The sequence below is a fragment of the Diadema antillarum genome, unplaced genomic scaffold (assembly GCF_040938485.1).
Source record: "Diadema antillarum isolate AM-2024a unplaced genomic scaffold, OU_Dant_1.0 seq00001811_RagTag, whole genome shotgun sequence".
In the NCBI taxonomy this organism is placed as follows: domain Eukaryota; kingdom Metazoa; phylum Echinodermata; class Echinoidea; order Diadematoida; family Diadematidae; genus Diadema; species Diadema antillarum.
The window spans coordinates 96,468-112,679 of NW_027272486.1; the positions used below are offsets into that span (position 1 = coordinate 96,468).

A 16,212-nucleotide genomic window follows, 5' to 3' on the forward strand; every position below is an offset into this window, starting at 1 on the left:
GCCAGAATTTCGTGACTTGTGTCTGTACTTATTATGGCTAGTGAAAAAAAAGAATATATATATATATATATATATATATATATATATATATATATATATATATATACATATATGTATATATGTATATATATATATATATATATATATATATATATATATATATATATCATTTTGATTATAAGAATTATTATCACTATCACACTTTTCACTTCGGCATCGCGGCTGTTAGTAGCGTCATAATGATTGCAAGGCCCGCTTACTGTATATGATTGTTCTTATTAACAATAATGAAAGGTGACATCAACACATGATGCCTGAATGTAGGTCTGTTTTGATTAGTTTGTGTGTTTTTTCTTTTTTGTTTTGTTTTTGCTTAATCTCGCTTTTTTGCGGTTTGTTTTGTTTTATTTTTATTTTATATTCTCAGAATGGGCATACATCCTATATTTTTACCAACGATAACGTGACGATATATCACAACGTGCTGTGGCATCGAGGCCTCTTGTTCTGTTTTCCATAATATCAGTGACGAGTTATATCATAGTCATTACTACCTTGAATGTAAAACGTTATTATCATAGTATTATACTTACATAATCCACTCCACTTGATATGATTTAAGCCTTATTTAACTGTTGGATCATATTCACTGATGAAATCAAGAACTGTACAAAACTTAGTTTATATTCCTTAGTGTGCTATTTTGAACTGTTGTATTCTCGGTTAAATTGAAATAGTAGCTCTATAATATGAATAAGGGAGGGGATGTTAACCGCAGTGTGTTATCATCATGTTATAATACATAATGAACGCACACACACGAGCGAACACGCAGACATGTAGTATAAGCAGGACCTATATTCTAGGTGAATGACATGAAGTCATTTCGAAAACTGCTCCCAGAACAGCCATCTATACATTCATCAGTATGTCGTTAGCTAGCTTTGCATTCACGCAGTAAAGTGGAAACTTTCCGTTTGCAGTTTCCTGTTTTTGAGCGAGTGATAATTCATTTTTGCGGTGATTCACCGAGTCTAATTCCCATTCTCATTCTTTGACAGACGATGCCAATTTAAGCAGTGTACATCGTAGTTTGTTAGATACTTTGTTCAATTTGTTCGTGCATGAAGTGCTCGTGATATTTGTTATATTAAAGGGCAGGTAAAATTAGTGCATTTATCAAAATAGGAAATTTTATTGGGAATGGTTGCTCGGGGGAGTCTACAAAGATGATTTCGATTCCATTTTACCCCAAATGCCTTTAGGTGTTAATGAGGCGAGACGTTTAATTGAGCAAGCTACAGACATAAAAAACATCAAGCTTTTTTTTTCTTTCGTTTTCAATTTTCTTTTCTTCAAGGAGAGGGGGAAAGACTTGTTTATGACTTCGGTCTTCTCCCCGTATTCCCTGCTCATTACCGGGTGCAGAATGTGATTTCCGGAACTACCTGTACGTGCTGTGAGCTGGTGAATAACTCGGCTCTATACAGGCTGTCCGAGTTGGCAGGGTGTTTCCTGCTGCACTCGCGACAAGTCAGGGAGGGAGTAAAGGGTGGGGCCTAGAGAGACAGTGGGAGAGAGAACGAGAGGAAAAGGGAGAGAGAGAGAGAGAGAGAGAGGGGGGGGGGGGGCGTGGGGATTGTCGAAGACCAGGGGAGAGCAGTGAGGGGGTATGGCTCACACTGATACAGGAAGTCTCTCCGTACGCGTGCTGAAGGGGGAAAATGCGCGCGCTTTGCAGCGAAACCATGTCTAGTCAGTGTCAAATCACATCAAAGCTAGTATATGACAGACTGCGATCTGCTAAGCGAATGCGCTTGATCTGCCGAGAGAGGCGCAGCGACCCAACAGACATTCGCCGGTACGATCAGTGTGAAGAAAACATATCAAGCCCTGACGGTAAATAAGACTTGTTAATTCTTTGGTCCAACGCTTGCCGCGTTTATCAAGAACACAGCGCTGCAATTCGGCAATGGAACATATATGTTGGATATCGGCACTTCTGTGTACGCTTACAGTGATTCAGAATGCTCAGGCGGGATTTAACGTACAACCGACATCTAAGGAAGGAATCCAAGGTGAAACTGTAGTACTGCGATGCCAAATACAAAACGAACAGGGAGCAATTGTCGTGTGGGACAGAAACGGCCTTCAGCTCAGTATAGATAGCACACTTGTGGAGACCCTTGATGCAGAATTCAGTGAGAGGTTTTCTGTCATTGGCAACCACACCCAAGGCGAATTCAATCTTCAGATAAACGATGTGAAGCGAAGTGACGAAGGTGAGTTTCGCTGCTCGTACATCAGCCGTTCTGGAGGAGCCTTCTCTGGAGTAGCAACATTGACTGTTCTGATTCCACCATCTGCTGGATTCCCACGATGCCAGGTTCTAGCCGAGACCCCCCAGAACTCCAAGAGTACTTTCTGGCCGGGAGACGTGGCGACACTGAGATGCGAGTCGGCAGGAGGCGACCCGGCGGCTAACCTGACATGGTTTCGGTCCAACTGGACAGTGACGGCCTCAACGAAGCACACTAATGTTTACAAACGGATCCTTACGCGAGGAGATAACGGAGTCACCTTCGTCTGTGAGGCCACAAGTCCAGCACTTCGCGAACCACGGAGATGCTCCGTAACGCCCATGAGAATCCCGCCTGAGGTGCATGTTAGGGCCCAGAGCAGTTCTGTCCTGGTAGGGACTAATGCCACCTTCCACTGTGAGGTCAACGCAATAACCCGAGTCCTGGAGCACAACTGGTTTATCGACGGCGACCTACTGACATCCGAAACGCCGGGGATAGCGTTTGGCAGCAGTGGGAAAGTGCTTGTGATTGTGAACGCCCAGGTTGAACATGGAAGTAAGACTGTCGAGTGTCAAGCCGTTATTGAAAACAATCTCGAAGCTAGAGCTAGTTCCAGGGTAGTGGTCATTCCACCCAAAAAGACAGAGCCCCCGCCATCGACACCGACACAGAAGGTAACCATTATTGAAATCGACAACCCAGAGCCTCCATCGACGTTTCGTCCTTTTATCACTGCCGATATGAACCTCATCATTGTCGTAGTATCCGGCTCGCTCATCGTACTTCTATTGTTGATCGCCATCATCATGGGGTGTTGGGTCTTCGGCTTCCGTAAACCGCGAAGACCGAACACGCGCGTCAACATCGACTACGGCGAGGTGCCGGCTGACATGCCTCTGGACGGCATCAGCCACTACTCCGTTCCCGCCGCCATGTTTAGCACGGAGGTTCCCGACACACGCGGTCCCGCTTTGATCCATCCTTCGAGCAACATGGACGAGAACGCCTCAGGGTACATATCGGCACTCTACGCAACACTAGATAAAAACAAGCGGCAGCAGGGCAAGTTGACAAGTGCCACAGCTCTTCCAGAAAAGCCCGTTGCTCAGATCACTCCTACGGCCAGTCGGAATCCGCCTATGCAGTACGACACCGCGGCGACCTTAGAGAAGAGGAAATCGACGGGAGCGATTGCCTATTCCGATCTCAAAAACACGGAAGAGGAGGATCCAGCGCTCCTGAAAGGGGGCTGCAATTGCGACTGCAAGGGTACCGACTATGAGAAGGAAGATCCTGACACAGAACAATGAGTTACTCTTTATACCAGCCCAATGGCGACATGTGAGCTGTGCGTGTGAGGGACTCTTGAAACTGAGAGGATAAATTCAAGAGTGAACAGTGTCGGCATTTTATCACGCGTGACAAGTGTATTCAACCATTATAATTCCGGGTGCAATACTTACCTGATGTCTTTCATTGATGTATTCCAAACCTTGTGCAACAAGGCCGTGTCATTTATGCTTGCAATTAGGGACTATAACATTACCCTTAACTTTGTACCTCGTACATTATGACAAACAAAACTACTCACATCTTCTCCACGGTACGACTGATAGGAGTATATTGGATAAGATAAAAACGTATGTGTTTAAAGTTACAGGGAACAATGGTACACTACGGCATGGTATCCTAAAATGGAGCATGACTATAACTCATCGGTACATTCTGTTGCTAATAGCAAAGGCTACAAAACGTGTCTGTATTTCAGGAAAGATTGAAACATATTGTTCATACTGTATATAGATAAGATTATGTGTACATATCAGAATCTTTAAAGAGTGCAATACATGAAGGGGTTTATATTTTCTGTAATGTTTGCGATGTTTATCGCCATGGTGTTTGAAGACAAGTGCTCCATATTTTCCATCTGCCAAAAACAGAGCGACAGAAAACACTGTTGGTTGTTGTGGCTGCATAAAACCTTTGGTGAAGAATTAATGCTACCACGTATTGAGCGCTGTCTGATTGCCATTTCAAAAGTACTTTGTAAAGATGAATAATAGGGATGTCTTAGAGTCATCGTCACGGGGTTATAGATAATTAATTATTTTGATATGGCGATGAGAAATCAGTAAACGTGCTGCACCAGACGAGCAAAGGTTAGATATAATAAAAATACATAAATAAGATTGATTTAGCCAATGAAGTATGACAACATAAAGGACCATTCCATTTGTAAACTTACTATGTTACATCCATAATCATGCAAGCACAAGTTCAGGTAGTAAAAAAAAAAAATCAGCTAAACGCCTGTTTTAAGCGATGCTATTTGACGTCATTAACAACAATGAAGAAAAAAAATCGAATATCTAAGATTACCAAACCAATATCTGACGCATTTATATTGACAATATAAAATTTCCTACATCCTGTGTCTCAAAATTCAGCTACCAAAATGATGTAGGCCTAGTTCACAAGGTGAACCATTACTATCCGGGTTTTTTTCAGTCTCACTAGAATTTTTTCGACGTGTTGTCTGATGAATGGTATCATACATTGAGAACACACCGTGCAATGCAGAAGGTCTCCAAATTCCAAATATGGGAAAAACTCAAACTTCAAATTCAAACGTCATGCCATTCTTGTCCAGAGAAGGAGTGTAGTCCTTTCATGTGCCGAAATGACTGTACCACGTGAGAAATCAAATGTACGAAGGGACAATAAATTGTTATCATTGATAACCCTGAAATGAAGCTGTACATCGGAAGAAGTTTGTTTTCCCCTCTTATTAGAAATGTGAAGTGAAGAATGTTTGTCGGGTGGCCTGTACGTCTTGATCATAAGCAGCAATGAAAGTATTGATAAAACTGTGATAAACAGAAAGGGGAAATTGAAACCTACAATAACCGGGTAAATGTTTTCCAACTCCATGGAAATTTCTGTAAAGGTTGAATAAGATGATAGATTAAAATTCTTGTTTAAGCAAGATAGATAGCGAAAGAGAGAGAGAGAGAGAAACTGTTTCCACCTGTCATATAAGAGGGATGCGAGTCTTTCCTATGATCATGTTGATTGCCGCAATCATTGTATTAGCATCATATTCAGACAAGGGTGAATACTCCAATTCACCTCCTCAACCTACCTTTTAAACTTGTCTGTCATTGCCAGCTCGCGACGCAGCTATACAGTATGCTCCTTAATCCCACCAACTGCAGCATTGGATAAGCACCTTGCTGTAGCGGAACCCAAACAGTCGCTTCTTCGCTTGTTGACTACGAACTTAAGCCGCTAAAGCGGACGTTGCATCATTGCGAAGAACGGAAATAGCGCCCTAAAATTTTGAATCTCGTGCGAAGGTCAAAATTTATTTCAGTCTGATTTAATCTTCGCAATGCAGGCACGGATGATGCTCACAGATCTGCCACGAGGTATCATCAGATCACACATTCCAGAGTATTGCTGAGGGCGAAATAATGTCCAAATATAAGTGTTCATATTTACCATTACATGTACCGACTGATGATATGGCCTCTATGGTGTGTTTGTGCGGTCGTAGATGTTTGTTATCGCTGATGGTGTATGTTTGTGCGTGCTTGTGAAAAAAGGGAGTTGTATACTTGTTTGCGTGTTTGCGTGTGTGTGTGTATGTATGTGTGTGCGAGTGTACGTGTGTGTATATTTGCGTGCACATGTATTCATATACAGTACTATACGTGCTACTTTGTAGGCACTCATTAATTGTAGCATTTTGTTCTTAGTTTTGCAATCAACGACGTTCGTCTTTGTACTTACAATCAAAGTCTTTAGAATTATGCTCCAAATTTGTCAAACATACTCAATCTGCATCCAATAATGAAATAAGTTTCTTCAGTGTGGTTAAAGAGTCATATCAATTAATTGAGTCATTTCAATCTAATATCATTTATTTCCATCCAAACAAAAGAGAGAAGCAAAATACAAAACATACGTTTATACGATTCATATAGTTTTATCAATTTGTAATGCAGTATAAATTATAATAAAAGTTTTGCACAATTAAGTAGAATAACTAAGTACAGCGATGCATTCTTTGCAAGGTTGGCATATCGACTTTGGCCGTATATATCTTGTATACAAATACATACATAGTTCATACGATCACATTGTTACATTACATTCAACGCAATGAAGATATTACTTCTAATGTATACTGTACTAGCTATGACTAATGAACGATATTATAAATATGCATATATTATGCATTACATAATGTAGCCTACATGTTAATATGGAACAAGTAAACTGGTTCCAATCGCTTCACTGACAATTGCTATTCCATTCTCTCGTTTCAGTTACAGTATTAGCGACCCTTTCTACTTTCAGAGGAATTGGTTTAAACATTTAAAGGGACTGTACAGTACTGGTTGAGGTGGGGATTCAGGTTTATAGCATTCCTTAAGTGAGATAATGAAATAGCTTTTATGAAATATGAAAGAGCATGTAATTTTAAGAAGGATTCAACGTTTATTTGATGAAAATTAGTTTTCAAATGGCTGAGATATAAACAAAGTGGTAATAATAAAAGGCGACAGGCCACGCCTTTTATTAGGATCTCTTTGTTTCTCCTTGTTTTTGGATATTTCAGCCATTTCAAAACCGATGTTCATCAAATAAACTTTTGATAACCCTTCGAATTGCATGCTCATTGACATCACATAAAGTGATTTCTGAATATCTTGCAAAACTTGAAAAGCTAAATCCTCACATTAACCAGAACTGTACACACCCTTTAACTTGCACTCTACAGTTGGAAAGGGGGGCATACAAAAAAACAAGGCAGTTGTCAAAATGATACCTATTCGTGGTATTGAATTAGACGAATGACGTAATCATTTTCATTATTAGATAACTTTGTATGTTCTTTTGTCTGCGATTCACTTTTCTGAACATGACGCTACACATTCAATTATGCTGTTATAGTTTTGTTTTTAACTCTCCGGCAATACCTACACAAAACACACAAAAAGCACGTGTAATGTGTAATGTAATAAGCTGGGGACGACGTAAGACGACTGTACTTCTTATAACATTACTATAAGAAGTGAACTCGCCTTTGAATAAAAAGATGATGGAAACGAGAAAGCTTCTGCTTGTCCAATGAACAACGTGATATCACCCTAGAGTGAGTTGACTGTGACAAAACCCTTCCTGCCCGTACACACGGGGCAACCGAAAAGGGGCAGTCAATTAAGCCGTAATTGAGAGCGTCAGTAAGCGAGGCAATAGAACACGGCCCGGCGTAGTAGTGGACAGGAAAGACAGGGTTAGGCTGGGGACGACACGTCAGACGAGAGACCGTGTGACTCAGCGGCACGGGAGCACCTGTCTGTATAGTCTCTGCCTTGGAGTCGTGATGTGGTCGGAGTCTCGTCAACCATACAATTCGACCCTTTGATCTGAATCTTTATTATGTTTCGTCAACATCATCATATAAAAAAAGGAAAAACGAACATTCTTTTAATTTTATTTCGTGTATTTTTTCCCATTTCCCGAAAACAATCATACAAAATCATAAGCACAGCATAAATGCATGAACATGAAGACAGTATTAACTTATTTTGAAAATATCAACGTGAACTCGTGAATTAAAGTTATAATATGATAAGGTAACAAACTTTGAACAAAATCATGTAGAAATAATTAGTGTTGTATCAAATAATTAGAAATTAGAAGGCTGTTGGAAATCGATGGGACTGACAAAAGTTTAGGTTCTGTATTATTGCAGTCCGCTAAAGTATGCTTGTCTTATCTATTCATTCGCTGTTCTTGCATGTTCTCCATTTAGAGCATATCAGATATTTTGTCTTTTATGAAGAAATGGTAAATTTGATATGTATGACCTACAACATGCGAATTTTACATCTAAAAACATTTTCATAAGTTCGTGTACAATATTATTTCGTTTCCGTTACATATTCCTCCTAATATAATAGTTCTTTATGATTGAGGTTCTAATCAGCGGAAAGTGAAAAAAAAAACCAGAAAGCAAAACCCACTTGACAATCGCCAATACTAAAATAAAAGTAAGCTATACCCAGTGATTGTAATATGACTGAAAGAATATGACATTGATATCGGTATAATTTCAATGAATATGAAAATCAAACGTCTTTAAAATAAGGACAGCGATCATCACCTTTTCATATGTAGATCATTATAATATGAATTTTTATCAATAGTTAACAGGAGACGACCATCCTAAAAATCATAATGAATTCTATTGTCAAAATGTATTTAGGTTACGTGTAATAGAATTAAAACGAAACTAAATGAGACTCTGATTATGAAAATAAAAATGTATCTTAATCTCCCTGCACGTTTTGCAAGTACGCTTCGATTCTATCTAGTTTCCTCGGCGAGAGTATGTTTCCCATTCAATCAACAGCAATCAATGTAAAAGTAAGATGACACTATCACACATCATAAACCAAAATATCAATGTTCTTATCGACAACATTTGTTATGAATAGTTTACTAAGTATCATTTTCGCCTACAAACAAACATCAGAAATAATGATAATAATAATAATGATAATAATAATACTAATAATGACCACAGCATTTTTAATGCGCCATCGATGTAGTGGCCTATTCTGAGGCGCGGAGGGACATAAAGAGAATAACATACAATTTTGTACACAAGTAACATTGTATACTTGTACATATGAAAGTTGAAGAACAAGGAAAAGATAGAAATATATAGAGAAATCACTGAGAACCGTGGGTCTGCTTTCACAGTTTCATTGTTCAAAGAAAATACTGTGAAATACATATGTTTTACGCAACATTTTGAAGCCTTTACATACAAAGCACTGGACCTTGTGGAGCCGGGAAATGTGCAAACGCCGGGAAATGTACAAACGCCTGGAAATGTGCAAACATATCGCCGGGAAATGTGCAAACGCCGGGAAATGTGCAAACGTCTTGCCGGGAAATGTGCAAATCTCTAAATTTCATCAACGGGAAATGTGCAAACGTGACGCCGGGAAATGTGCAAATGTTCAATTTTGCCGGGAAATGTGCAAAACGTCGCCGGGAAATGTGCAAACCATTCATTTCACCTATATTATGTAGAGATGGAAGAGAAACTCTCAATCAAAGCTGCGCACGAACCATTACCATCTTTACCACCTGTCTTAGCGACCTCTTTTTATGCCTCCGCCACGAAGTTGTGCCGGAGGCATTATGTTTTCGGGTTGTCCGTCCGTCCATACGTACGTCCGTCCGCTTTCGTTTACGCGATAACTTGAGTAATATTGACTGGAATTTTACCAAACTTGGTCCAAGTATGAAGTATAATGAGGCAATTTTTTGATAAGATTTTGGGTGAAATCGGCCTAAGGTCAGAGGTCAAAGGTCAAGGTCAAATCATGAAATTGTATCCGTTTACGCGATAACTCAAGACTGGATCGAGCAAATTTCACCAAACTTTGTCGGAGGATGATGTATTATGGGACAATTACTTGATAAGTTTTCTAGTGAAATCGGACAGAGGTCAAAGGTCAAAGATCAAAGTCAAATCCTAAAATTTATCTGTTTACGTGATAACTCAAAACTGGATGAAGCAGCTTTCACCAAACTTGGTCCAAGGATGATGTATGATGGGACAATTAGTTGAGTAGATTTTAGTGACATTGGCAAGAGGTCAAAGGTCAAAAGGTCAAGGTCAAATGCTAAAAATGTTGCTATTTCCCCATATCTATGCAATGCCCAAAGGTATTTTCTTGAAACTTAGTGTAGACATGTACTACTGCGTAAAGATTCTCCAAAGAGAGTTTCATGTCATAAGGTCAAAGGTCAAAAGGTCAAAGGTTAGGTGAAAATGTTGCAATATCACTTTTCTCGCAAATGGTTCAATGTATCTTCATGGAACTTGGTGCATACGCATGTACTGACTGGCAGGGATTATCTAGGGAATTTAGGGGTCGTGGGTCAATAGTCAGGGTGTCAAAGGTCAAGGTCAACTCCTCAAAATTTTACTATTTCCCTCATATACTAGTATATGCAATGCTTGCATTATTAGTTTTAAACCTTAATATATACGTGCATTACCTAATGGGGATTCTCCGGGAAATTTCCAGCCAGAAGGTCAAAGGTCAAAGGTTAAGGGTCAAGGGCCAGGTTTCAATGCCCCCCCCCCAAAAAAAAAGAACTATTTTGTACTGTAATTACATTCTTTTTTCATACCTTGGAAATTACTCAATGCATAAACTTATAAAAGGGTCCGTCAGAAGTCAAGTAAAAATTCTCAATTCCCTAAATATGTGTACCTGCACTCTTAGACAATTATAGCAAACCCAGTTCAAGGAAAGTGAACATTCAAGATATTTCTGACAAACCTGTCATTTCGATATTTTGCCACTTATGTGAAACTGTCATCACACATTGTGAAGACATTGCACTATACACCTATTGGGAGAATCATGCATTATGGCGGAGGCATCAGTCGCCATAGCGACATTTCTGGTTTTTTATTACATTTTCAGCATTTTCTTGCAAACCCTACAACGATTTTTCACCAGATTTGGCAGATAACATCTTAATGGTGATATGATCGTAATTTGTCAAAATGAGCCCCCCCCCCCCCCCCACCAGTCCTAAGGAGGGGGGGGGGGGAGGAGTTAAAGCCTCAGAGTCCCTATATCATGTATAAAAGCTTGATTTTTTTTCTTCATCTGTCGAACCGAAAAAGAAAGAGCTAAGTTAGTGCTATGAAGACATTAATGACTAAAATTTCATGTTTGATTATGGCGGACCCAGGGGTGCCCTGATCGGGGGTGAGGGGGAGGCGGGGGATTTTCCACATTTTCAGCACATTCTCGAAAAATCTAGGACGGATTTTCACCCAACTTGTGAAATACAGTCATATTTATGGTAATATAATCTTGATTTGTTAAAATGCTCCCCCCCCTCCCATCGCCGAAGGGGGGGGGGGGGATTAAAGCTTCACTTTTAACATCCCAAAAATCTGGATTTTTTTTTAAATCTACTTCTGTCAAACCGAAAAAGATAGAGCTAAGTTAGTGCTATGAAGACATTAACGTGATTAATGAATGAAATTTCATGTTTGATTATGGCGGATCAAGGGGTGCCCAGATCGGGGGGGGGGGGGGAGGGTGATGGGTGGCGGGGGATATTCCATATTTTTAGCATCTTCTTGAAATATCTATGAGGGATTTTCCCCAAACTTGACAAATAGCAAGATTATGGTAATAATTATGATCTTAATTTGTTCAAATGAGCCCCCCCCCTTCCCCCACCGCCGAAGGGGGGGGGGGAGGGGGGGGGACTGCGGAGGGTTGAAGCTTCAACGTCCCTAAACTCTGGAATTTAATCTTCTTCTGTCAAACCGATAAAGATACACTGCAAAAAGTGTTGAATAGTGAACACCGAGCTGGTGTTAAATTTTCGGTGCTCATTTATGGTGTTAAATTAACACCACCGGGTGTCATTTCCAAATATAAAACTGTTTTTTGAAGAATTTCTTTGTAACTGCACTTCTTGTTGATTTTTAATTCAAACAAGACGATCAAGAATTTTACATTAAAATACTAGATTTTTGAAAAAAATGTGAAAATAAATTTACACCACAGTAACACCAGCTGGTGTGGTCTCTTATTGAAGCTGGACGGGTGTTAAACCATTGATATTAACACCAACAAATATCATATCAACATCATGTGGTGTCATTTTTGAATTAACACCAGTACAGTGTCAAAATAACACCAGGTACAGTGTCAGATTAACACCACGAAGTGTCAAGTGAACACTTTTCAACACCATCACAGTGCATTTTCTACACCTGTGGGTGTGGTCCTTTATTGAAGTTTGATCGGTGTTAGATTTAACACCCGTGGTGTTAAATCTAACACCGATGTTCTTACAGTGTAGAGCTAAGTTAGTGCTATGAAGACACAGCGTTAATGAATGAAATTTCATGTTTGGTTATGGCGCGGATCAAGGGGTCTCCAGATCGAGGGGGTGGGGGCAAAGAGAGGAATTTTCCACATTTTCAGCATCTTCTTGAAAAATCTACGACAGATTTTCACCAAAATTGGCAGATTGCCTCTTTACGGTGATATGCACTTAATTTGTTAAAATGAGCCCCCCTCCCATACACACACACACACACACACACTGCTTAAGGGGGGGGGGGGGGTTGAAGCCTCGGCGTCCCTAAACTCAATTTTTATCTTCTTCTGTCAAACCGGAAAAGAGAGCTTAGTTAGTGCTATGAAGACATTAATGGCTGAAATTTTATTTCACGTTTGATTGTGGCGGATCGAGGGGTGTCTTTATCGGGGGGGGGGGGGGGGGGGGGTTTGAGGGGAGGAGGGGGATTTTCACATATTCTGCATCCTCTTGAGAAATCTTTGACGGATTTCCACCGAACGTGGGAGGTAGCATCTCTAGGGTAATAGAATCCCACTTTGTTCGAAGGGGCAACAAGTCCAAGTTGTTCCCCTTCCCCAAAGCTAGGGATAAGACCAGGGTAGCCCCCACGTCATTTAGTAAGCAGAAGTTAAATTTCATCAAAGTATAGATCTACCTTCTAAAAATGTGATAAGATTGTGTTCTATTACTCTTGGTTGTATAGAAAATTTCTTTAAAAAGTATGTATTCCGGGGTTTTCATATGTATAGGGTTTTCATTAAATTCTGAATTCCACCCGAACGACCCCACCCCCCTCGTGTTGGTCCCTTTCAAGTTCAAGGGGCGGAGATGAGGTGGTGGGGGGGGGGGGGCTCCATCTCCTCCCACTTTAGGGGTTGGGGCAGTGCTCATTTTGACAAATTGAGGTCGTATCACCAGATAAATACGCTACGCTATATGTTTCAAGCTTGGCAATATAAGGGTTTCAAGAAGAAACTGAATATGTGACAAATCCGCCTCCGCCGCACTTAACATTAATATTCACGAATTAACTTACCATAACAGGCACCAGCACTCTATTAGCTCCATCATTTTTGTATAGAAGTTTTTTTTTTTTTTTTTAAAGCTGATATATAATTTTATTATCCGAGGGATACGTCTTGAGTTTTCAGGAAAAAGACAAACAATGTGAAAATTAAGCCTCCTTCCTACCCACTCACCTTTTTGGGCATCCCTTCATCTGTCATTGTAAACTTGAGCTTACATCATGCATTAACTGTATTTACAGTACTATCACCATAAAGATGCTATGGCCAAGTTTGGTGAAAATTCGACATAGATTTTTCAAGATGATGGAGAAAACTTTGAAAATCCCCCTCCTCCCCCTGGTTACAGCTCGTTATTCCGAAGGTTCGTTATTCCGAAGGCTCTTTATTCCTAAGATTTGTTATTCCGAAGGTTCATTGTTCCGAATTTCATTTACGGATTAACCAGTCTTCGGAATAACGAACCTTCGGAATAACGCCACAAATTTTCGGATTAACGAACCCTTTTTCATTTTCGGATTAACGAACCTCTAGGTATAGGGACTTTGCGTATTTCGGAATAACGACCCTTTGGAATAACGTACCTTCGGAACAGCGAACCTTCGGAATAACGAACAGCCCCCCCTCCCCCTCACCCTAACCTACCCCCGATCAGAGCACGCCTAGACCCGCCATAATCAAACATGAGATTTCGGTCATTAATGTCTTTACAGCACTAACTTTTTCGGTTCGACAGAAGTAAAAAAAATCAAGAGAATAGGGACTCTGAGGGTTCAACCCCCCCCCCCTCCTCGTCGGCGGGGGGGGGGGGGGGGAGGGGGATTCAATTTAAAAAATTAAGATCGAATCACCATAAATATACTATCTGCCAAGTTTGGTAAAAATCCGTCATATATTTTACAAGACTATGCAGAAAATGTGGTTCGGTGTAAAAATGGCAGAGGTAAAAATGGCAGGGGTAAAAATGGCAGAGGCAAAAATGGCAGAGGTAAAAATGGCAGGGGTAAAAATGGCAGGGGTAAAAATGGCAGGGGTAAAAATGGCAGAGGTAAAAATGGCAGAGGTAAAAATGGCAGGGGTAAAAATGGCAGGGGTAAAAATGGCAGGGGTAAAAATGGCAGGGGTAAAAATGGCAGGGGTAAAAATGGCAGGGGTAATGTCAGAGGTAAATAATTATGTCAGTGGTAAAAATGTCAGAGGTAAAGTTGTCAGTGGTCGAAATGTCAATGGTCAAAATGCTAGAGATAAAATGCCATTGATAAAAATTTAGTCGTTGAAATGCAAAAGGACGAGGTAAAATTGACAGATTTTTTTTTTCTTCATGTTTCTGACACCTTTCTCGCAATACGCGCTTTTCGTGCCTTCTGAAATAAAGCACGGGGAGACCGGGGAGAAATGGGACACGAGAAATATGTGACACTCATGTAACTTGAAAAATGCTAGGCCAGTCAACAATCCAATTATATCAGTAAAAAGATGAGCCTCGGCACACCTGAAAATGGACATATTAACCACTATACAGCTCTACAGGTATCTTGTCAGTAAAATATCAAACTTACTTAAGATCTGGTAGGTCCTATACTATTTTAATATAGGTATTTTAATATCAGTGTGCAAACTTCTGAAAAAAAAATTGCTTGATAACAAACATGCAGGTATGAAAAATTGGCAGGGATCTTTTACTGTTTCTGTTACCACTGGGAGAAGTTTAACAGGCAGTGTTACATCCCCGCGGCACATGTAAATCCTACTTTGGTCATGATGGTTATCCAATTTCTGTCCCGGTTGTCTCATTTCTCCCCGCTTGATGTCCCGCTCCCCCAAAATTAGGGGTTAAAGAAATAATTAATGACACGAAAATGTTTTGGGGTATCACTATAAAATACTCTTAGTGGGGCAGCTTAGCAAACCTATCGTGCATTTTGGGATACAAGCACCAAATTAAATACAAAATGTACATTAACATATTGCAAACATTTTCAGATATTGGGCCACTTGGAATTCTCTCTTTCCGCCATATTGAATTTCAAAATGGTCGCCATTTGAAATCTACAGTTGCGATTATCTCAGGGTCTAATGGTGCTATTGACCTGATTCTGGTGTGTTCCGGGATTTACACTCATGCTTTGGGGCAACAGCTAAGTTTGAGAGGCATCAAACATTTACATTTTTTCGCCTGCGGATTCGTTCAACAATAGTTGAAAGAAATCCAATGGCAAACTATCGGTTTTTACTCTTACTAGAACAGTCTATTGCTAATGTTCCTCTCCAGTTTTAATAGGCATAAGTTTGTAAAATGACCACAAAGTGTTCATTAAACTTCGAGATATTTGTTTTTGCGTCATGTGATACTTGTAATAATGTAATAAAATGTTTTGCAAGAGCTTACTTATGTCTGCCGGTACATCTGCTGTAGTTTTTTTTTTTTTGCGTTTTGTATTTTTACTTGTACATTATGTCGCGATCAGGCCTTGTGAGATAGACTCCTACGAAACATGAATGTGAGAAAATAACATATAGAACAGATGACAATTTAACGGTTTGCCTCGACTATGTCTCCTTCACTTCTTTACACTAAACAGTTCAAAAAATGAAAAATAATGACAATATATATTTATATATATATAATGACAATAGCCTGGACGTGAGCGGAATTCGTTTGTGTAAGGGTATGTATGTGTGAGTATGTACATGTGTATATCTGCGTATAGAAGTATATGTTTATACCAAAAGTGGGTTCGTGCGTGTGTGTGTGTGTGTGTGTGTGTGTGATAACTTCATTGGGCGAAACAATGTAGGATTATACTGTTTAAGGGCTTTGCAGCATTGTTGCAACCCCCTTATAATGATAGATAACATTAATAATAATAATGATAATAATAATACTGAATAATAAAAATAATTTCCCATAGGCCTACTAGGCTCTCAGCTGGTTTATCATTCCTCTGAAC

The 16,212-nt window shown here is 39.8% G+C and overlaps 1 protein-coding gene across 1 annotated transcript; it reads left to right on the forward strand.

The window, feature by feature from the left end:
- The first annotated feature begins 1,972 nt into the window (after positions 1 to 1,972).
- On the forward strand, positions 1,973 to 3,613 carry LOC139712487 (uncharacterized). Its single transcript, XM_071624303.1, has one exon. The coding sequence runs from the start codon at positions 1,973 to 1,975 to the stop codon at positions 3,611 to 3,613; it is 1,641 nt and encodes a 546-aa protein (XP_071480404.1).
- The last annotated feature ends 12,599 nt before the right edge of the window (positions 3,614 to 16,212 follow it).